Source organism: Haliotis asinina, chromosome 2 (assembly GCF_037392515.1).
Source record: "Haliotis asinina isolate JCU_RB_2024 chromosome 2, JCU_Hal_asi_v2, whole genome shotgun sequence".
In the NCBI taxonomy this organism is placed as follows: Eukaryota; Metazoa; Mollusca; class Gastropoda; order Lepetellida; family Haliotidae; genus Haliotis; species Haliotis asinina.
In genome coordinates this window covers 99,056,598-99,080,752 of record NC_090281.1, presented here as the reverse complement: position 1 = coordinate 99,080,752, position 24,155 = coordinate 99,056,598, and the positions used below count along the sequence as shown (strand labels likewise).

General features: G+C 41.5%; 2 protein-coding genes across 2 annotated transcripts in view; one reads left to right on the top strand and one right to left on the bottom strand.

Moving 5' to 3' along the window:
• LOC137274678 (von Willebrand factor A domain-containing protein 7-like) overlaps window positions 1-14,073 on the top strand; it is a 16,087-nt gene extending 2,014 nt beyond the window's left edge. The window contains exons 3-20 of the mRNA XM_067808013.1: window positions 1-100; window positions 2,857-2,920; window positions 7,053-7,150; window positions 7,429-7,620; window positions 7,728-7,940; window positions 8,068-8,187; window positions 8,655-8,816; window positions 9,039-9,190; window positions 9,362-9,521; window positions 9,936-10,003; window positions 10,473-10,629; window positions 10,926-11,101; window positions 11,612-11,723; window positions 11,818-12,019; window positions 12,439-12,532; window positions 12,725-12,954; window positions 13,173-13,299; window positions 13,535-14,073. The exon at window positions 1-100 is cut by the window's left edge and continues 74 nt beyond it. Coding sequence (XP_067664114.1) covers window positions 1-100; window positions 2,857-2,920; window positions 7,053-7,150; window positions 7,429-7,620; window positions 7,728-7,940; window positions 8,068-8,187; window positions 8,655-8,816; window positions 9,039-9,190; window positions 9,362-9,521; window positions 9,936-10,003; window positions 10,473-10,629; window positions 10,926-11,101; window positions 11,612-11,723; window positions 11,818-12,019; window positions 12,439-12,532; window positions 12,725-12,954; window positions 13,173-13,299; window positions 13,535-13,672 — 2,565 coding nt within the window. The 3' untranslated portion in view covers window positions 13,673-14,073. The remainder of the gene's footprint in view (window positions 101-2,856; window positions 2,921-7,052; window positions 7,151-7,428; window positions 7,621-7,727; window positions 7,941-8,067; window positions 8,188-8,654; window positions 8,817-9,038; window positions 9,191-9,361; window positions 9,522-9,935; window positions 10,004-10,472; window positions 10,630-10,925; window positions 11,102-11,611; window positions 11,724-11,817; window positions 12,020-12,438; window positions 12,533-12,724; window positions 12,955-13,172; window positions 13,300-13,534) is intronic.
• A 5,012-nt stretch (window positions 14,074-19,085) lies between these two features.
• On the bottom strand, window positions 19,086-19,622 carry LOC137272153 (uncharacterized). The gene has a single exon (XM_067804506.1). It carries the CDS (start codon window positions 19,620-19,622, stop codon window positions 19,086-19,088), a length of 537 nt encoding a protein of 178 aa, XP_067660607.1.
• Between the last annotated feature and the right edge of the window lie 4,533 nt (window positions 19,623-24,155).

Below are 24,155 nucleotides of genomic sequence, written 5' to 3'. Positions count from 1 at the left end.
GCCAGGATTTTGATAGGGCAGTTTCTGCACATCATGCAAATGTTCTACAGTAATACAAACTGGGTTGAGTTCAACGGAGCTGTTCCATACTACTCCCTCGGTAAGTCTCACTTTCAGTTATTGTGTCGCCATGACTTGGCCCACCAGTTATTTATAACGCCACGTGTCACTGAGAAATTTGATCGCCATGTGCACATACCATTACAGGTTATGTATCACTTTGAATCGGGAAGTAACTTAACCTGGCGGGAGGTCGACGGGTGCGTATCCACCCTTCATTCTATTTACACAATCCAGGACTTAAGTGTTGTGTTACATTGTTAATGCCTGTTAATGATATATGTGCGCACACGTGACCAATGACAAATTTTACACCACGGAAGTAAAAGCAAAGACTGTAACTGTAGGATATGTATGTTGTGACCGGATTTTCATATGTGACTTTAGGTCATTCGATATAACCTACTTTGTACATATATCTCATGTAATAATGAATTGATGATAGTCGTCTTACACTACAGTTACACTATTTATAAATCTCAAATGGAACAGAGGCTGAGCTATGTTTAACTAATTCCGTCATATATATGCTAAATCCCATAAAAGCGCAAGTACATTTTCATGTCAAAACTTTCAAATGTGACCTTTAATATGTTATCATTAACAATACTTGTACGTTGTGAGTGTGCACATGGCGTAATGGCATACATTAATGGTACTTACGGTACCATTCGCACCAAAGCAGCCAAAATAACCATGAATCATGATGCAAGTACAGTCACGGTTATTGCCGATGCACGTGAGTTTTCATTGAGATGTATCATACATAAAGAAGTCCACCCCCTCCCCAACCTAGAAACATTCTTTCTGTGAATGAAAGTCCCTGGTGTCACGTGAGCACGATCACAAGAATTGCAGGACGCTACCAATATGCGGGGACATTGCTGCAGCTGACCTCCATCGAACCGGGAGGTCAAGGGTGACAACACCAACTCACGCTCGGTTAAATCGGACCCAGCCAGCAAAAGAACAATACCTGTCATCAGAGGGAGAGGAGGACCAGTGTCCGTCAAGACCGTCAAGCGACGCCAGTCGAGAGCGAGGCATTAACTGTAGACGTCCATACGTAGGGCCAAGTATCACAATAGCATCTTCATGGGCAAAACATCATCAGCGGTGGCGTCTTCTTGACTGAGGATGAGTTCTTTGCAAATTGATGGCTGACAGCATGTGTTCCGTCGACGTAACGAGCGGATCGCAGACTCATACACGCATGGACTGCCCAGTCTGTACCACTGATAGGAGGACATACGCGTTACTGACTAATTTGAGACTGACACTTGAAATTGTGACCTGTCTTTAAGGACATCTACAGTCGGATTTGCGTTTCATTTGGGGCTCAGTATATGTAATACATGCCAGGTTCTTAACATCCCATAGGGCTCAGCATGGTTTGAACATTTGATGAAGCATACGGGATATACGTACTAGCGCCATACCTGTGCTACCCCGTTTCTGTCAAGTATCAATACGAGGTACATATGTTTCAGTGGAATGTGGGCTGGAGTAGCCTGGTGGTTCAAGATTTCGCTCGTCATGCCGAAGACTCCGCACATGGATTCCCCACATGGGTACAATGTGTAAAACAAATTTCTCGTGTCTCTCGCCTTGGTATTGCTGGAATGTTGCTAAAAGCGGTGTAAGACCGCACTCACTCAGTCATTCACTCACCTACTCACCTACTCACCCACTCACTCACTCACCCACTCACCTATCACCCACTCACTCACTCAATGAGATGTACTATTATGACAATCGTTACAGTAAACTCATGCAGAATTATCAGGGAATCTATACAAAGTGTCTGAAGACAAATGTCGATCGCTATGTGACAGTCTAAAAGTGATCAACCACATAGGTGATAGTTATTATGGATCACATTTCGCATCTTACATGTTCAGTGGCAACAGTATTTTGCCTTTTAGGCTAGTGCTTTTAGAGTTGCACCCCACTTTCAGGCAATCTTCTGTACATGAATATTTGGTTTGACTGTTGGTAAACACCAGGCCGATCGAGAAAGTTCTAAGTTAACGGTCGCACTGTCCTCGAATGTTCAAGAATCTCTGACTGTATTTATAAGGGCTGGCAGACTTACATCCGGAGTATAGGGAGTTGTGTTCATCAATCGGACTATCTACGTCTGTCTGCTCCTTCGTCTGGTTGCCAACGTCTGACGTCCATTCAAGATTGACACGTCTGTGCCTGGCCACTCGCTGTGTAACATTTAGTATAACTATTTCCCACTGAAAATCAAGACTTTGGTGTGTTGATATTATATATGTGACCCATTACTTAGATGTGACTCAGCTGCTTTGTACTAGAACCGCTATTGTGAATCTTTGTGTCTTGTTCTTTGGTCAATACATATTATTGAATATTTCAGCCTTGTCAGTGTTATATTTTGCTGGTTCATGGGGGATTTATTATACAGTTGTACCTTTGTCACCTTTGTCAAATAATTAAGCGTAACAACTGACATAATCTAGGGACGGTTATTGAAAGCCTTATTCGTTTTCTGAAGCTGCATAGAATTGTGTTGCTTTTTTCTCACAAGAAAACTTCGGAATATAGACAATTTCTTTATTGGCAAGGAACAGTACAATCTGTATCGTAATAAAGAAGTTGTTATTCATAACGTTTGTCTATTTTACTTCCCACCAAAGACGAATTCATCACACCTCTCACCAATCTTGAACTTTCCCACACGTTAGGAACGAGATGCATAATATACAATATGGAAACGTGTATTGTGTCATTACAAAATTTATTGTATATTATCATCGTTATTTGTTTTAGGAATACGAAACAAACCTCTCCTAGGTCAAGCACCGCTGGCAATGGACACCTGTCTATCCTGTGGGTACGTATAAAACTTGCAAGACAGTTATCGGATACTCTTTCATGGAACGAATCAAACTTTATGCAGCACCTAAGTAAACGTTGTGAAAGTTTTGCTTGAAAAACGGTGGGTACGTGTGCCAGACAGTTATAATATTTTTGCTCTTGGAACGAAGCACAGTTCATGCAGCACCTAAGTAAACATTTTGAAAGTTTTGTGTTTTGAAACCGGTTGGCTTAGAATAAATCGGATTTCATGGCACCGTGATTGTGAAGTGTTACACTTTCAAACAGTTGGGCCATCCATTCCTGAAACAGGTTAATAGGACAGGGTGTATGAATAACTTGCTTTATAGTAGAAAGTGGAGTTTTTCCAGGAATGAGTGACTGGCTTGAAGCTGTGACCTGGTTGTCAATACAATGTCCAACAGCTATTGTTGCTCAGTTCACTGCACAAGCTGTGGTACGGCAAGTTGTAATAGGATTATCTACACCAAAGATGAGTTACTTTACATCAAACAAAGAACTAATAGAGACTGTGTCTGTAATCTCCTCATGTTACTTGATGCACTTATCAACCACGTCGCCTTTTCAGACGAGGTAGAAGAGGGGGCAGAACAAAACCAAGACCAATCAACTTTATCATTGGTGATTCATATCGTTCACCAACCAATCATGGGCCTAGAAATCCCGGTATACATTCTATCTCCCAAGCTATCCCCAAAAGTATGCCTGCTAACATTCGTTCTGCGTGTAACACGTGTGATGATATCGTGGATTTGATAAGTGACAGGAGCACTGACATACTTCCTCACGGAAACATGGCTCCCTCCGTGTGGTGGTGAGTCGAAAATAGCGGCCATGACTCCTCCAGGCCACACATCGCAATTCTCCATGCATCTCATTTCAATGTCAAAGTGCTGAATGTAGAATCTGTTTCCACGTTTGGCTGAATGTAGAATCTCTTTCCTCATTTGGCTGAATGTAGAATATGTTTTCTCATTTTGGCTGAATGTAGAATCTGTTTTCTCATTTGAAACTCTTGGCTTCTTGTTGACAACTGGAAAAACTTCAACAAACATTGCATCTTTATATAGACCGCCATCGCCTAAAAAGAACAACCTCTCATTCTCTCGTTTCTTTGATGAGTGTTCATCATTTATAGGCTCTAAATGTACAACACGCTCCAGACCAGTGGTGCTTGAAAATCCACAGGCAGATATATTGCGCTGCCAGGAACCAGGATACCATTGCACACTCTAAACATGCATCTCTAAACGTAAGAATCGAGGCATGCACATCCGACCCAAGAGCACTCCACAAGCTGATGCCTCATCTTTTGAGTAAGGATTCGTCATCCCCGTTACCATTGAACCACAGTTCTGATGCCTTACCAGATGTGTTCCTGGACTTTTTCACAGACAAGATCTCCAAAGTTCGCCCCTCTATGTCTGACGCAAGCAACACAATGGATAGGCACTTTGGTCAGCATAATACCAAACAACAGGAAGACAAAGTTGTAAACCCCAGTGACCTCCGTGGGAGCCTCACTACTTTCAGAGAGTTCACCACCTCTGACATTCTGAAGTTCATTAGGAACGCAAAGCCAACTTCATGCGCACTCGACCCCATACCGACATCATTGGTCTTGAGCAACTTTGATGTCCTTCCAGTTGTGACTGACATAGTCTTAGACAGGGAGAGATGCCGTCGGTCTTCAAATCAGCAGTGGTAAAACCTTTACTTAAGAAGTCTCACCTTGATCCTGACATGCTGGGCAACTACAGGCTGTCTCAAACCTTTCGTTCGATCGAAAAGTCTGTGGCTGAAAGGCTATCCGAACACCTGTGCAGGAACAATCTCTTGGACAACTTCCAATTTGCCTATCGATCCAACCATAGCACAGAGACTGCTTTGCTCAAGGTCTCGAATGACTTAAGGCTGGGTGTCGACGACAACAAGGTTGGCCTCTTGACTCTGCTAGACCTTTGATACTATTGACAGACTGAGAAGTGAATTTCAGATAGTGGGAACTGCTCTTAAATGGTTCAAGTCCTACTTACCTGACAGATACCGGTCTGTTGTCATAAATGGTCACTATTCACGCAATATCTAGGTCACACCTGTGGTACCCCAGGGTCTGTCCTCGGACCAGTTCTTTTCTCCCTTTACATCAAGTAACTGGGATCTATCATCGATAACCACCTGCTCGGCTGCCATCGATATGCTGACTATTCACAGATCTTTTCCCAAGGATCTTGGTCAGTGTTGTGATGAGGTGAAGCAATGGATGTTCAGAAATATGTAAAAACTCAAGAGTGCTAAAAGTAAGTGTAGTATTGTCGGGAAAGCCAAGCACAGACGTCAGTGTGAGGTCAGTTCTTTCCAGTTTGATGGATCGTCTATCAGTTTCTCTGAGAAAGTCAGAGACTCAGCAGCTGCGCTTACACTATCTCTTGTCTTGAAATTAGACTACTGCAACAGTTTATTGGTCGGTGCCTCTAAATCTCAATTACAGCGTTGCAGCAAGTTCACAACACCGCTGCGCGGATTGTCACACGAACAAGGAAATATGAATATATCAGGCTTGTTCTTCAATCACTCCATTGGCTACTAGTTGAACAACGAATTCAAAGTCTTATGCATTATGTTTCGTGGTCTCTCTGGCTCTGCTCCGATCTGCCTCTCCAATATCCTCACTCCATATTTGCCTTCTCCATCATTGCGGTCCCCAAAGTACGATCAATCTTACATGGACGCCGAACCTTCTACTTTCCTGCTGTAGAATGGCACAGTATCTCCGCCTCCGTACTGATTTCTCCTTGTTCAGGAGCAAACTAAAGACATACTTCTACAAATTAGCTTTTCATCAGTGATTCCAAACAATTTCTCTTCTTTACTTGTATATAGTGACTTTTCATTTGCTCTTTGAGCATGTCACGGACATGGATATATGCGCTATGTGAATAGCCTATTATCATTATTAGTAATAAAATGTAACGTATCCTCAGCGATATGATGTCATGTTAAATATATGAAATATCTACCACTAACTAAACCATTTTAAATATTGAAATCTGCTCTTTAGAAAGATAACACGTTACATTTGATGCCATTGAAATACTGGCTGTTCATCGCCAGCAATTATAGATAGAATACCATACTTAGGACCATCTTTACGTTAACTCACTTTGCAAATACAGACACTAACAACCTCAGTAACTCAATTTATCTACCAGTGATATAATACCACTGTTTATTAACACAACATAGTATTTACATTATTTCTAACAACACCGTATCTTCTATAACGTAAATTTGTAAATGATAATCAACGGTCATTGAAAGTGATTGTTACATAATAAGAGATACAAAATGGAGGATATTCAATACTCTTAATAAATATCTCATAAATACGGATTGCACGTCGTCGTACAATGCCCTTTTCAAAGCTCAACTGACATAGGTGTAACCGATGGCTGATTTTATTTGATATGAATTATTTATACCTACATGGGTGTCCCACTTCCACTGCATCACGGATGTAAGATGTAATTACAGTTTTGTAATCAAAGTATAGGATGAGAACCTGTTAATAGGCAATCGAGAAGTCATTGTTCTGAGTTTCCTTCCACAAATCACGAAGGTGGTCGTACCTCACTAACGCAACCTTAGTGCGTTATGAAAAAAATGTGAGTTAGGTTAACCATAGTAAAGGTTGCGAAAGGAGCCCAAAGATCCAGTAAATGTGCAGCTGCGTCACCATCCATGGGTGATTGTTAGCATTACCTTAGAACTTCCTCTTTCAGCAAAACTATCATTCAATTTCGATATTATAGAGGAAACACGAAGAACAGTTAAAACTGACAAAGACAAAGAGGGAGCATCCGACACGTAAATCGAATATGAGAGGAGTGGGCTGGGCAAACAGGTCTGTCCACAACTTAGGTACTTCTAAAGAAGGTCATGTGTATTTTTGTGAATAATTCAAGATTTTCTTGCCCATGTAAATCTCACTTACCTTTTTATATCACTCATGAGCTCTTTCTAAATGTCAATCAAACATACGTAATGCTGACAACACCAGAATCGCATGACTGTCGGCTGTTATCAAAGCTGACACATTAACAAATGTCAAAGTGTCATTGTTACAGTGAGCAGCTGGACATAAAGTGTGAAGGAAATATGATTGTGGACGGCTTCATTCTGACAAGTGGTTATAGAAGCGGACAAGATGTTACAAAACCTTACAGTAAGTTTCACATTTAACAACAAATTGCTTCTATTCAGGGCTGATTAATCAAGACACCAAATTGTATCGAAGTGTATGGACAAGTTAATCAGACCAATTCCATGCTTGCCTTATTGATTCTACTTGAGGGCGTCTCCTCTCCATTCAAAAGCGGTACTTTACTTCACGTGTGAATAAACTTTACTTCTTCTGTGTGTACATTGAGATACGATGTGGAATTTTTGCATACTCAAACACCCTTTAAAGTAGTACACTTCAAATTACAACTATATTTTTAGAGGACCCCAGTGTCTTCAGAACGGGCAAGTGCAGTCATGGTGGCCCGTGGGACGAGAGCAGTTCATCAGTGGCAGCCCTGGGGGGCATCAACAAAGACTCCACTCTCGTGTCCCTGTCCTCCCACAGTCACCTCCACCAGCTGGCAGCACAGGCAGCCATTGAACACACCACTTACTTCTTTGGTGATGAAGGTAAAACAGCTCATTTGTAGAAACCTTTGCAACAGGAGCGCTTTTATATTGTCTTTATTTCACCATGCTAAAAATGTATAATTCCTTGACACTTTGGTTCTGCCCAGAATACGGAATCAGAGGCATCATCGGGACAAACAAGTTCAACGAGTTACTGCAACTGAAATCTGGAACCTCGCTTGTATTCGTCATAGACTATACTGGTTCCATGAGCAATGACATCGCAGGAGTTAAGTCTGTTACTCGGGATATCATATTGAGTAAGATTGGAACGTTAGAACAACCAGCAAACTTCATTTTCTCCCTCTTCAATGACCCGGGTAAGCATGAGGCGTTACTATATTTCCACAAAATCCTAACATCATATTCAGTGAATATTATTTAAAACATTTAACGTGGAACCTTTTGTGAATAAATATGTGTTATAAACGTGTGATTATTGAACAGTGTCATTAAACATGATTTACACGACTGCTGACGGGAATGATGCCCTGCGATATCTGGACGCGATCTCGGTCTCTGGTGGCGGCGATTGTCCAGAATATGCTATGAGTGGACTCATAAACGGTGAGGTCATAACGCTGTCAGGATGATAACAAAAATACATCACGTCCTTGTGATGAAGAGGTTGGTTACTTGGAGCTTAAAAGGTTAAATGATTACGATGTTAGTGACATTCAGTTCAGTGAATGTGGAATCTAACAGGAATAAGTGACTGTAACTGGTGACTTCATGCAAGATACGATGTCTATTCTCAAGAGATATCAATTACGTGCATCAATAATGCGTTAAGTATTCATATCAAGAATCCAGCTCACTCTTTGGACCATTTTTGAATATGCCTGGAACTGCATTTAATGGAGTTGTACCAATGTGATCTCAAGATCTCCTGGTTTGGTAAATAATGGCATGTAACTGAATAAATTAAGTTTTTGTTCAAATGTCAAACATGCTTCAGCACCAGGGTTTGCCTCCGACAATTGTATAAAAATCAATATCGTTTGAAACTGCAATACATGGATAATATTTTTCAGCTCTGGTTGTTTGCGATGACAACTCCAAAGTATACTTCTTCTCGGATGCCTCGGCTAAAGATGCACATTTGGGAGCCACAGTATTGTCGCTGGCAGTCTTGAAAAACATTCAACTGGAGTTCATATTAACCGGTGATTGTGGTCGGCGGAAGCGGTCGACAGGTGCTCAATATGTATAATTTAGATCCTTCAGAAGTTCTTTATAGTACTTTATACTTTAGTACCGAGCAGTAAACACTCATTATGTAAAACATCGTTCAATAAATGTGATGAAACATTAAGCCACTGTACGATTCCGACTACATCACGATTCAGTATGTCAGAATATGTCAAAGAATGTTGTAATATGTAAGATTTGCCATCGTCTATGTGATACTATTACAGAAGATGGTAATAACAGAACACACAACAGAACCCACCGGATAAGACGTTCCACGAACGGTGAGGATTTATACAGGAGACTTGCCACAGCTACAGGAGGCTCCGTCTACGTCACAAGCAAGGCAGGCATCGCCAAGGTTGCTGAGATTATAAAGGTACAATCAGACGTGAGCATGAAGTGACTGTACACATTCCCCCGCACTATGCTATACTAATGTCTGTAATATATAATAATAAAAATATGTTTAAACTGACTGTCAAAAACATACAGATCATGTCACAAAGGGGAATTTAGTCTTGTTTCACCAATTCAGCTATTGTTTCAGGAATCAGTTACAACGTCTTCTGTCACTATCGTCAAAACATCACTATCAGCTTCTCACGAGAATGTCACCTTTCCTGTGGACCAGACCATCCGCCAAGCAACTGTCAAGATTATAACTCTGAACAGAACCACCCCCGTGTATAAGCTGTATACACCTGACAGTAAGTACAGCTGAATTACATTGTTGTACCCTCGAGCTCATCGACACCACGTGGTATCGACTGGTTACTTTACACAAATCCCCCTGAAAACAGAAATGCAAACACGAGTCTGTAACACAGATAGGTGTATTAAACGTCCGTAAAATAAAACACAACTCTCCATCACATTTCCCATGTCATACATATAGAAAAGATAAACCCCTCGTCTGCAGGTTGAGGATAGTACAAGAATGTTCAGGCAGCAAACTGATACATGTTGCATGTTCAAAGTTCCGGTATTGTGAAATGGTCGTAAATGTCAGCCATCAGAAACCTTTGGTATGTTAACAGTGATGGAATCATTGTCTGGATCAGAATACATGTACACATCACTGTTGTCAAAACTGCTCCGGATATCCTCCATTGTCATTTCAGACACCGAGGCTACGTCCAACGTAACTGTGTCCGATCTTGGAGATGGAATACTTCTGGTCAAGATTGAGGTGTGTATTTTTTCTTGCAGCTCAATACTGGACGAAGTACAGGCTGTGTTCACACTGTGGTAATTCATGCTATGACCAATAACTGAACTTATCTATCAACTCAAAATAAGTGGGTTATTTTGCCTAATGCCAGGCCCTCTCTGCAGTGATAAATCCTTAAATGAAGCAAGTCTAGATTTCCTCTGAATCTCTGGTCTCCCTGGGTCTCATTTTTAGTTAAAGTGGGATTGTTTGTTATTTTCAAAATTATATCGATTCCGAAACTAAGTCTTAATCTAAACCCACAATAATATGACAGAATGAAATGTGAAACTAAAAGATCACATGAATTCTTATCAGTTGTTTTCAATTCTTGCTATATACCAGGATCAGTCAAACTTACAAACTATTTCAAGTTATACAATAATGCCGGTTTCAAAACGCTTCTCATTGTGAGGAATGTAAAGTATCGTTACACTGACGTTTTCAGAACCCATCAAGAGGTGCGTGGAGACTAGCCCGCCAGGGTTCCAACACGTGGCAGGTGGAGGTGACTGGTCAGAGTACCCTGGACATAACTGTTACCTTTGTGAAACTGGATCCTAACTCTGGCTTTGAGTATGAGATCAGCGGACGACCTATAGCAGGTTTGTGAGTGGTCAAGCACCACAGTGACATGACAGACCTCCCAAGTCTCATACACTTCCCTGCAACCTGCCCATTGTACAACACGGGTACAATATCCTGTCAGTATCTTAACTTGAAATGTTTCCTATCCCCAGTGCCTCAGTGCTGTATTAACACTGATGGAAGCTGACACAAAGTATAATTGTGTTGTTAAGTAGTCTCCTGTTTCATTTACATGCAACTCTAACTATTCTGTAAATCAGTACTATCAGTACTATCAGTACTATTGTTAATTGGAAACTCTGCCTTTTAACAGGTGAAAATGCCACAGTCATCCTTGTCATTCCTTCGGCAAATGATGTTAACACAGTAGACAAGGTTATCTTAACTGACACTGAGGGAGTTGAGCTGGCAAGACATGGCGGACTGATACAGGTGGCTTCAAGAACTGATGCATTGGTCTACAGGACCACATTCTCACTGCCTGTGAAGGTAAAAATCTGGACCAATTGACACTTGAATATTTTATACATGACAGACATGTACTGGACAGCTTTGACACCCATGTCCCTCGGTGCTCCTCCAAAGAATTTGCCATTTCATGATAAATCATTATCTTATCTTATCACAAAGCCCTGGGCACAGTATGTGATCTTTATGAATGATGCACGCATCATGACATGATCATGACGCATAATCAGCTTGGGAAGGAGTATTTGCTGCTTCGTGGCTACATATTCAGTGGGCACACTTGTCCATGGCAGCACACTTTGCTGTGCAGTGTGTTATCCTTGAGTGTACCAGAAACCTGTAATCGTGGGTTCGAATTCTATTTATATTTCTAAGTTTGTAACCACCAAACCTTTGTTTGCAGGTTTCACAGGAAAATGCCCGACACTGGTATAACATCTAGTTTTTCTCTCCCATTAAGCTGAAACGCCTTAAACACTCACTAACAACAGTCTCAGTTCAAATATGATGACGCCTTCTGTTATGATGCAGGCATTCCAAATATCAATAGCAGGCACTGATAAGGAGGGAAACCAATTTCTGCGTCTTCGGGCAAGAAGAATTGTTCCTGTCAGCATCGATCTGAGAATCCTTCCCCTCAACGGTGAGAGACAATAAATGGTATATCTTTGAAATTTGTCACTTATGTTGATGTTACAACAACCGCCCGAACAACACGATTCTTTGTCTTGTTACAGGAAGTCTGTACATCAACGAACAGGTGGCACTACCATTCCTGGTTGTCAACAAGGGTGATGCTGGATCCAATGTTACTGTCACTGTCAGAGACGATCAGAACTTTGCATCGACAAACACATCAGTGGAGTACATGCTCCAGCCTGGTCAGAATGCATCTGGAGAGTTCACACTGCACGCTGGACCGGTAGCAGGTCTGATCAGGTACATGTTCTACACCACGTGACAATCCTAGACTGAGACCAGTCATCCCAATGGTAGTTCAACAGTCGGTTGACCGGGCACATGCCCTACACCACGTGACAATATCAGAATACGACAAGCCAATGGTAGGTCAGCAGTGAGGTTGATTAGGAACGTGTCCTGCATCACGTGACATCATCAGAGGCCAATGTAAAGCGTCAATTAAAAATATGCAGCGTATGTCTATGAACCTGTTTGACAGAGGGATTCACGTGGTGTTTGTTTCAATGTAAAGAAACTGAATTGTGTTTTTCTTGATAGTCAACATTGATATAAAGTGCAATTACACTTCAGTATTTACACAGTTAGGGCGTAGTTATGGTTTTTATTCTTTGAAGTAGCATGTCCAGTACTAATGTCACTTCTCACACTCTCACCAGTACTGTGACCGTTTCTGCGTCTGCATCTGCCGCTACTGGGGACGAGTTCCAGTTTGGCGTTGTAATTGTCCCCACAGAAGAGCGTGTGGTCAGGGTAAGTGTCACACCTACAGGGACGGTTTGTCTACGTCATGACCAACAGATGTTTCTTAGTGCAAGGGCCTATGGACAATTGTCACTCACTAACAGATCATTGTCAGTACATGCACAGATTTCTATGAGTGTACGCGCGACAGAATAATGACGTATGTTGTGGGTGTGGGAAGAAAGATACCTGTATTTTCAGGAAGAAGATGACACCGCCCCGTCCTGCAACGTCACCACGGTGACAGGTACTTGTGACGTCACAATGCTTGACCCTTGTGTGTGTAGCCAGTACACGTGGTCAGGGACTGCTGAAATCCAGGACGATGGGTTCGGACTCTACCAAGTGACCGCTTCTATTAATACAACAGGATCGTTCCAACACGACAATTTCACTCTTGGTTACAACGACACCATATCTGCTACTATCACGTAAGCATGTCAAAACCCAGTAATTGTCAGTTTCTTTCACATGGATAAGAAGGATTGTTTTTTGTCAAGATTGTGTCACAGGTATAAAGATATTTTCAGTAGCAGTCAATACGTTCACTTGTCGCCAGTGGCAAGTTCTCACTTAAAGAAATACTCCCACTAACGAAGTGACTCCACGTTGTAAAAATGAATTTTGGAAAAAGTTTGTTTTCCTGCAGGAGCGACTGTTGTAAGGCGCTTGTATACATCATCGCTGTCGACCTCGCCAGCAACACCGGTCAGTGTGTGTTTGATCTCGCCCCTGGACTAGCGAAGCCATTTCACTCATGCAAACCAACAACTCAGGTTAGTCAACTATGTTTGATGTGATCAATAAAAGTAAATCCAGTAGAAATATGTTGTTTTATGTCCACCTAAATTACCATTCACATCACTGACGGACAGAGGTATTTTATCAATACCTATCAATTTTTATCAATGTTTTTTTCTATAATCAGGTTGAAATACATGATGATAAACATGAATTTGACATTATATTCATGTAATACAGCTGTGTTTGGTTCTGTGTCCTGCTCTACAGCCACCCGACGCTTGGTCCAATGAGCTTGTTATCATCGTCGCTGCTGCCGGAGGTGCTGGACTCGTCATCATTGTGCTTCTCATCACTGTGGTCATTGTTGTCATCAGAAGCAGCCGAAGGATGAAGACGGCCGATTGATTTTATCACTAGAGTATTTGAGACACGACTTTACCGAACTGCAAACCTACTCTAAACGCCAAAAGAAACTTTCCATAAGGAGGTTGAATAGAAATATCAAAATGTCAAGAAATTGCTAAATTCAGTATGGTTTTGTAGAAAACTGTGTCCTAAATCTAATTAAGTAATAACAATAGCAAGTCACCAAGGCTTTTCTTTGACAAGTGACGCCCCCTGAGGCACCCTTTGTAAAAAGTAATACATGTATGTCGGTAAAGTTCTCCTTAACGTAAATTCTTTACTTGTATTATTCAGTGTGTTTTGTCTAAAGGTATTTCAGTATTAATATGAACTAAAGCTAGAAACTCAATAAAAATATTGATTTATCAATGAAAAAAAAAAGATTTCGATAGTAACAAGAATTGTTTTTGGTCTTCTAAAATTAGTTTTTATATAGGAATTTCACACTCGATTAGTCTGAGATCTGAGAATCCTCCCCCTCAACAGTAAGAGTCAATACATGGCATAGATTTCAAGTATGTTTGTCAGTGATGTTGCCGAATCAGAATCGCCAGGAACCGACATATTTTCTTGTCTTCGTGAAATTATATATGTTACCACAGGGTATGTACATCATATCCTGCTTTGAATAGAATAGACAACCCAGCCATGAGCTCATCTAATACAGTCTGGCAGAAAATGTTTCAGGACGGTGTTTGGTAACTTTACTTTAAAACTATAAGTACTATCCGTTTCCAATTTGGTATGAGGCTTTAAAATTCGTCTACGATTGAGGATTTTAATTGTCATAATTTATCACTCGATAATAAGAAAGTTGTCTATAAGAGTTGTGATTATTTCAAGTCACAACGCCTCACATGTCAAGGGCTTACCGGAGCAGCGACCCGGTCATGCAAGTAGACAGATCACATGTCACATTCTTACATTATGCTCGGCAGGTCATGTCACATGACCTCTAGCACGTGCATTTTGCATTAGTTAACGGTGTCAATACCGGTGTAGGGCAGAAGGGGTCATCTCAAAATCAAATATGTCACATAATTTATACGATGTTTTCAAACTGCTATCGCGATGTCTTTTCATGCACATGTAAATAACGGAGAATTTTGTCTGTTTAGTTTCCATGAAAATATTTTGAGCTTGGAAGTAGTTAGGGACAGGTTTATTGTCTAGACATTATTCACAGTCCATTAATCATATTTCTGTGAAACTATGCATGTACACATTACTGAAGTGGGTCTTTGATTTGTATTTTGGGGGGTTGATCACTTACTCGTTTTCCTCGAATTTTTCAAGATAGTTCAATTACAAAGCATCTCTTCTTCGGACAGGTCAGTATCTGATTCATCTGCAAGATGTATTAAGATTGGTGGGGCGGTCTCTTCTCTAATACCATCTAGTTTCCTATTACTCATTTTCAACTGCCAATACATGTTTGGCATAGGCTTCCCGCCGACTGATATCAATCTCCCCAACTGCCGTGTGTACACTTTTTTCAACGTGAGATAACTTGAATGTCGCGTTGTAGCGTGATACCTTCCTCTTGATATCCCTCCATCTCAGTTCAATTGGATTCAAATCGCAATGGTATGGCGATAGTCGTTGAACCTCGTGACCATCGTTCTTCAACATATTGTCGATGGCATATGAAGGTGGTGGTTTGTGCTGTATCAAGCTCATACAACACTGGTTTTGTTGCTTTGTCAGGTCTTACGATATTATTGTTTTTGTCAAGCCATTCAATGATTTCTGCTCTACGACAATGGGATGTTGGACACTGATTGTCGAATTCACGGCAACTGTGGTATGGAACATTGTCCATGACTACCAAGGACGTTTCTGGAAGGGCTGTGCTAAGCTGTTCTTCTATATACTGTGTAAAGCCCCGTTCATTTCCGTATGGTAGTCTCTCCTGTCGGTGGACTTAGATTTAAATACCAAATCACAACCCAGGCAGAATCCTTTGTGTGAGCCAGCATGCAGAATTCTAAGTCTCTTTGAGAAATTCAAAGCATGTTGGGTCCGTTTGAAATACTTTTCATGAGCTACAAATGGACGGTCCCTTTCACTTTCTCGTTTGAACTAATTATAGATTTTTCTAAAAATGTCTTTTTTGTGTCAGCCGCCAAATTGGATGTGGACATTTCTCTATGTGTAGAAGTGTGAACTTCACGTGTGAATTGCACGTACTTGAAGTCATGTGACATGACCTGCCGAGCATAATGTAAGAATGTGACATGTGACCTGCCTATTTGCATGACCGGGTGGCTGTTCCGGTAAGCAGCTCAACACCCTTGACATGTGAGGTGTTGTTGTGACTTGAAATAATCACAACTCTTATAGACAACTTTCTTATTATCGAGTGATAAATTATGACAATTAAAATCCTCATTCGTAGACGAGTTTTAAAGCCTCATACCAAATTGGAAACGGATAGTACTTATAGTTACCAAACACCGTCCTGAAACATTTTCTGCCAGACTATACGTTCTGTATTGTTTTACGTTGCGTAGAGTGTTCGATGTTACAATACAGAAATGCAAAGCGTATTCTGAAACATAAAGAAAGATATTTTGAGTCACATTAAACCAACAATGCAACACTCAGAACTAACTGAAGGGTACGTAAATATAAATCAGTCAATGCCATTATCGCAATCCTTATATATAAACTTTTTACACAATGATCTAGATATATTCTCTTCAACTCTGGAAATATTTATACTTTATACTCTGTACAGAAACAACAATGATCTGCTTTAAAGCAACCTCAAACAAGATAAAACAACTTGTATGGTCAAAACCATCATGTGGGCAATTCTACCTGCCAGCCAATTCTTGGAAGACTGTTCTACTTCACACGCGAGTGACAGGGAATTTCAATAAACTGACAATAAAATATACTCAAGATAATATCATATTTCTGATTAAAGTACAAGTATAAACTTGAGAAATATAATCAAAAAGTTAGTGTGCTTGAGCATATCACTTTGAATAACATGATACAATATTCACGAAACCCTATTTCCCTATGACAATGCAACTTGGACACGCCCAAAGTTTACACGGCACTTACATTTATACAACTTTCAGCAAATAAAGTGAGCGTGATCATTACAACACTAATCAGAAACATGTCAATACTGTAAATACCTGAATGTTTCATTTCAAGGCAGATATGTTTGAAAACAGACTTAATTACAACACAGTCGATACCCAACCAAACGATCGAAACTCGGAAGCATGCAGTTATCGGAAGTTCCATCTATTTAGATGAAAATAATGAAAAATGGAGTGGCTCATTACTTTTGACTTACTATGTGATACGAGCAAAATGTGGTCACACTGATGATGAACATATTCAATCCATGTCCAATGAACCAGCATATTCAAATTAAATTGAACAGGGGGAGATAACTCTTGCAAAGGTTTACCTCAGGATAAATCGTTGTGTGGTCAAAATAGCATGAGGTATGATTAGAGGCAAGATAAAGGGAAATAACTGTGTTACACAAATACGCGTTCCGCACACATAAAGGACATCTAAATCAATGTTATTGGTTTATTGTGTCTTAAATAGGACAATTTACCTCTTCTGAAAACGATGCATTGCACTGAAATATGAATGCTATGTATTTCACATATGTGGGAGGTCTTCTCCACCCAAGGGACTCTCAAAGTTCATGTCCGCCTACACACAGGGGCTAAGCCTTTTGTCTGCCCTCATTGTGACAAGAAATTCCGCACCTCAGCCCATCGGAAATCCCACATCCATTCTCACTTCCGAGATACTCCTGACCGACGTCCTCGAACAAGGTCGTTACGACGGGTACGACAGGATGTATCTTTACCTGAAATACCTCTTCAAGAACCAATATTCATTACAGACACAAGGTTAATCCAGCAACCGCCTCGAAACAACAACGTGTTCAACCAGTACTTGGTTGAGTCCGGTTCTGTGGACAGACCCTACAGGTGTCATTACTGTTGGCGCTGCTTCAAGAAATCCAGTCACCTCAAACAACACATCCGATCTCACACAGGAGAGACACCATACCGATGTAACACATGTTTCCGATCATTTGTCTCCAGTGGGGTGTTGAAGGCACGCTCTCGAACTCACTCAGGTGTTAAAGCATACAAATGTCTTATCTGTGACACGACGTTTACCACTAATGGTAGTCTGAAGCGGCACATGTCTACCCACCAAATTTACGAGTCCCGTGCTGGGGTTCGAACAACGGACCTTCTGATCCGAAGTCGGACGCCTTGTCCACATGACCAAAGAGTTTAACCCCGTCAGCATGCTGACAAGGTAAAGATGTCATCTTTGGGATGACTCCACGCCCTGCTACATACTCCCCCGTCAACAGAAAGCACGTCCCGGTCCGCATAGCTTGGTACTAAGGCTTATTTTGTTCAAATTTGATATAAAACGATCTAAGTTAACTTACCCCGTAATGTGCTGGTGTTGGGCTGTGCTCGTACAGAGAAAAATGTGGACTGCAACAGGTGAAAGGCAGTACAAAGCTTTAAATATAACAAGAGGGTGAAATCCATCAAACTATAGAAACCTTGTCAACAGGCCAATGCAGAGATTGGACATGACACAAATTACTTAACAACACATCCCCAGCTACCTGCTGCAACTAGCTTACCAGTGAGTTAATGAATCAGTGCAAATGTTAGTGTTAACACAGACCTGTTCAGAAATGATAAAGTTGGTTTATACCTAAGCTTAAAATAATAAAGTTTAACATATCAAAATGACATTTATTTACACACTGTTACATTCTCCTCTCCCAAGGAAAATATCGTCTCGATATTTATAGTCAGTCCATGGAGCCAGCCACAAGATCTAGCATGGCCCTGACTGTAAAGACGATATTTTCCTTGGGAGAGGACGTTTGGTGTACTCCCTTTATGTAAATGTGATTACAGCTTGATAGATTTCTACATGCGTTCCTATTTTGAATCTAGAATGTTTTTCGTCCAGACAAACAGAATTTTAATTTTAGACCTGTTTATATCTATCTTAGATGCAATTATGCAGAGAACAATTTTTCTGTATTGATAATTATTTACCTCTAATCCGACTGAATTCCTATCTATGCTGTAGTTCATTTGTCTAGATGACAATACTAGAAACACCTATCATTTAAAGCAACATGCCACAATTGTCAGTCAAAACGATAATGTATAGGATGTGGTCCTTTGGGATGGCTGTGGTCCCTGTACTGGCTGTGCTCTCTGTACTGGCTGTGCTGTCTGTACTGGCTGTGGTTCCTGTACTGGCTGTGATCTTTGTACGGGCTGTGGTTCCTGTGCTTCCTGTGATCTCTGTACGGGCTGTGGTCTTTTTACGGGCTGTGGTTTCTATACTGGCTGTGATCTCTGTACTGGCTGTGATCTCTCTACTGCATGTGGTCTCTGTACTGTCTGTGATCTCTGTACTGCCTGTGGTTTCTGGACTCTCTGGGTTGGTTGTGCTCCAAAGATAATGTATAGGATGTGGTCCTTGGGATGGCTGTGGCTCCTGTACTGGCTGTAGTTCTTGTACTGCCTGTGGTCTCTGTACGGGCTGTGGTTCCTGTGCTTCCTGTGATCTCTGTACGGGCTGAGGTCTCTGTACTGGCTGTGGTCTCTCTACTGTCTGTGATCTCTGTACTGGCTGTGATCTCTCTACTGCATGTGGCCTCTGTACTGGCTGTGATCTCTGTACTGCCTGTGGTCTCTCCACTGTCTGTGATCTCTACACTGTCTGTGATATCTGTACTGGCTGTGGTTCCTGTACTGCCTGTGATCTCTGTACTGGCTGTGGTCTCTGTACTGACTGCGGCCTCCGTACCGGCCGTGGTCTCTGTACTGTCTGTGGTCTCTGCACTGTCTGTGATCTCTATTCTGGCCGTGGTTCCTGGACTGTAATGGTCTCTGGGTTGGTTGTGCTCCATATACTGACTGTGGTCACTGTACTGTCCGTGAGTCAGTGGGTCGCCTGGGGTCCTCGGGCAGGCTGTGTTCCCTGGGCTGACTGGTCCCTGTGATGCCAAGTGTCCCTGTGATGTCAAGTGTCTGGTCCCTGTGATGGATTACGTGTGGTCCCTTGTCAAGCTGTGGGTCCTGGACTGTCTAGGTACCCTGTGGTCTGATTTGTTGGGCCTGAGCGTCAGATCTAAAGATCTATGAAAGGAAACAAGGTTGATGATAACATTAAATCAAACAACGAATAAGTTAGTGTGATGCCTGTGTTATATAGTACGTCAGTAGGGAGGAACCATTTCAGAGAAGTGGAGTTCGATTTTGGCTTGAGAACAGTATTTGAAACATTGTCCAACATAATACAAATACTTCAGGAAATACCACTTCCCAACCTCGAAAATCAAATGGTTGCTTCTTTTAACCCATCAAGAGAAGTGCAAATCAGTTGAAAGTGTATGCCTCGTGAAGTTCAAGCCTTGTGTAAAATGCCAGGCGTCTGAAACAATGAGGCACCACGAGATGTCTCTGAGCAACATCAGACTATCCATACAAGCTCCAGCTTCTTCTGTCAAGCTTTCTCAGACAATCGAAATCAAATTTGTGTATGAAACCAACATGGGGTTTAGGTGGCGAAAAACGCAGTCAAATCGTAAGGTTTTAATGGAAAGAAAAGGCATCGTTGCAAAGCGTTTGCAATACTTACGTACAATAAAAAAATACCGAGATGAAAATCGTACAATCATCTTTGTTGCTGAAACATGGTTGCATGTACACCACATTGTCCCAAAATGTAGGCACCTTGATGGTGAGGTTGTAATAAGTGGGGTTCAGCCTCCGTCTGGCACCGAACCTCGGCTCCAATTCTGCAATGTATTGTGTCATTCGGAGTTAGCTCCCTTTGAAGTATCTGCCCTTGATTTCCGTAGCAACAAAATGTGTTCACGTTTCACGTAACATTTTACAGGTAGAAATGTCATTATCAGTGGCTCCACGACACATTCGAACAAATGCTTTGTTTGAGTGGTTTTTATATCTGACGTTTTGGAGAAATAAGGGGCCCCAAACGGACCAATCTTGTAAGAAAAGCGAGATTTATGGATGTCAACTTCTTGTTTTGAATAACGCGACGTTGCGGAGTGTATGCTTGCTCCTACATCAACGTCATATAGGAGCAAGCGTACTCTCCGAATCATCGTGTTATTCAAAACAAAGAAATTGACATCGAGTAAATCTTGCTTTTCTTTTTGCATTCCACTTCAGAGATTTGACGAGTATTGCATTTGGACTTATTAGTAAAGCCTCTGGTTCTGAGTGACCATTGTTTGTTTTACAATGGGACAAATATTATCATGTTATCATAAAGGCCAAAGTCAAAATACATTTATAGACTATGATGCTGCTCAAGCAGTTCACCTACATCATGTTTTTGTGTTATCTGGCAATTGTTTATGGTACCACATATGTTTATATTGGAGTTAAATGTGCATGAATCTCTGAAATACAGTTACAAAAGTTACACCCGTGTAGCTTTACATTTGAAGAAAAAAACGCTGATAATGAAATTCATGTTATACTATTAGCTTTATTATTGTGTTCGCAAAACGGTTTGCAGTACAATCATTAATTAATCATTCTACATTAAGACTATGTATCATTTTATTTATCAGTAAGCGATCGTAGCGCTACGATAATCGTAACTCCGATACTTTAACATAGACTTACGATAGTCGAAGCGCTACGATGATCGTAACTCCAATACTTTAACATAGGCGATAGTCGTAACGCTACGATGATCGTAACTCCGATACTTTAACATAAACTTACGATAGTCGAAGCGCTACGATGATCGTAACTCCGATACTTTAACATAGACTTACGATAGTCGAAGCGCTAAGGTGATCGTAACTCCGATACTTCAACATAGACTTACGACAGTCGTAGCGCTACGATCGCTTTGAGGAACGGGCCCAGATTACTTGTGCCGCCTGCCGCCAGCTTGTCACAAACTCGTTCACTGCGCTGGCACATCTAATAAACTACCCTAAAAAAGAAACGCATAGGTAATATTTTCCCATGTAACTTTTCGAATTTGAGTCATTGGTGTCTGTAATCAGTATATCTATGGTGTCAGCTGTCAGCAAACATTACCGAGTTTGAATCTATTGTCATTGAGGAAAACTCACCAAAACGCTCCAAAATCTGTTTTCCTCTATAAATGCAATAAACTGTGAACGGGAAGAAATCCATGCATTCCCTTTTGCACGCACATTCCATGCAGCATTTCCAATAAAGGTCGAGGGGTTTCAATGCTCTTGCGACAGTTGACAATCTTAAATTTGGTGTTTAAGTCATGCCTGGGCTTACTGAGGCTCAGCGCAAAAATGCGATTGGTCATTTGGAGGCTGGGGAGTCTCAATCTGCGATTGCAAGGCAACGGAGTGTGTCACAGAGTACCTTAGCAAGACTTTGGCATCGTTACCAACAGCAAGGGTCAACACGTGACCCCAGAAAACCCCAGGTCAGGTCGACCCCCGGCTTCGACATTTGCGGAACAGGTTGACCACAGCATCCTCCAACGTCTGTAGTGCCAGGACTCAGAACCATTTCTGATCAGACTGTGAGGAACCGCTCACGTGAGGCTGGTATTCGTTCAAGAAGACCTTTGAGAGGACCTGACCTTACACCTCAACATCGGCAACAACGCGCAGACAGTGGTGTCGCCAACATCTCCCATGGCCATTGCAAAGGTGGAAAACTGTTATCTTCAATGATGAGCCACGTTACATGCTGCGACGTCCCGGTGGAAGATCACGTGTGTATCGACGTCGTAACGAACGCTACACTGCAAGGAAGTGGACAGATTTGGTGGTTTGGGTTTGGGCTGCCATCTCATGCAGTGGCAGGACAGATCTTATTCGGGTCCAGTGCAATTTGACAGCTCCACGTTACCGTGATGAAATCATCAGGCCTCATGTCCTTCCTTTCATGAACCGCCAGAACGTCATTTTCCAGCATGATAACGCTCGGCCATACAGCAAGAATAACCAGGGATATCCTTGACCAGAACAACGTTCAGGCTCTTGACTGGCCCTACGATGCCACTCAAGATACTGACTGCTCTGCGACCTTGACCTTAGAACACTTGTCATTTGTGACGTACAGTTTCTTGCAGCATTGGACCGTTAATGTTCATTCAGGTTTTCTTCATGCCCTGTGTTACTGAATCTTCAGTGTATGAACTGATAACAATTTTCAGCTATGCGTTTCTTTTTTGAGTAGTGTACTTGTCAAGCATGACATAACAATCAACACATGATTCGCACGAGGAAATTGAACTTTTCAATATTTAGACGACAACCAGTTTCCTCTTTGTTTCAAATTTAATGTTCTGGAGGGCGTTACCATATACATGTATACAAAATGGGGTCATTTGTCAGGTCTTGGCTCATTTAATACCTTTTTTCCTGCTATATTTTGGTGCGCATGTGTACTAGGTGATCTTTTTTTAGTAAAGTGTTTTAAATTATTTCTAAGCAGATGCTACTATGTTTCACTTTTCTAGAAATTATTTGTTTAAAACCCGATTAACACTTTGAACGAGGATGTGGAACCCAGTTCTTTTAATGCCTTGCTTAGAGATTGCCTCCTACATCGAATGGCACGCTTTGACATAAATATAACATTGTTCAAAGCTGTATTAAACTAGTTACCGTGCAAGACTGAACATGATTCTTTAAAAACACCTTTCACAATGTAGCCCAAGATGACCCGTGAAGGTCCAGGGTAGAATAGGCTTCAGCAAACCGACTTGCTATAAAAGGCGACTATGCTTGTCGGAAGAGGCGACTAATGGGATCGGGTGGCCAGGCTCGCTGACTTGGTTGACACATGTCATTGGTTCCCAATTGTGCAGATCGATGCTCATGTTGTTGGTCACTGGATTGTCTGGTCCAGGCTGGATTATTTACAGACTGCCACCATATAGCTGGAATATTTCTGAGTGTGGCGTAAAACTAAACTCACTCACTCAGTCTAAGAACAAACATAGCTAGGAAACTAAAACTCTATTCTTTCATATAAACACTTTATGCAGTGACTGAATACCTTTAAACAAACTGTCAAGCAATGGTTTCACTGAGTTCTCATAAACTTCACACTGGTAATCGGAGGGTTTGAAGACAAAGTCATAGGTGAAAGCACGATCACGGCCAATCACAATTTGGGGTTCATTCACGGTGAAGTTCACACACAGCTGGCATCCTTCACCTACTTCCTTCGGGATTAGGGGCCGACACCTAACTGCCACTCTCACCGGAATCACCTTGTCAGCCGGCATCTAGGAACACCCTGTGTGTTTTCTTTGAATTCTAGTATTACTGATTAAGTGATAGTTATCACTGGGTCACGATGTTTAGAGTTTTGAGTGATAGTTCAAATAAGGAATATGGATCCTCCTCCATAAACGACGATTTGGAGACATCATTGGTGAGAATTTGGAACGATGT

Coding starts and splice junctions, on each gene's coding strand:
- LOC137272153 (XM_067804506.1), bottom strand. CDS start 19,622: ATGGAGCACAACCAACCCAGAGACCATTACAGTCCAGGAACCACGGCC.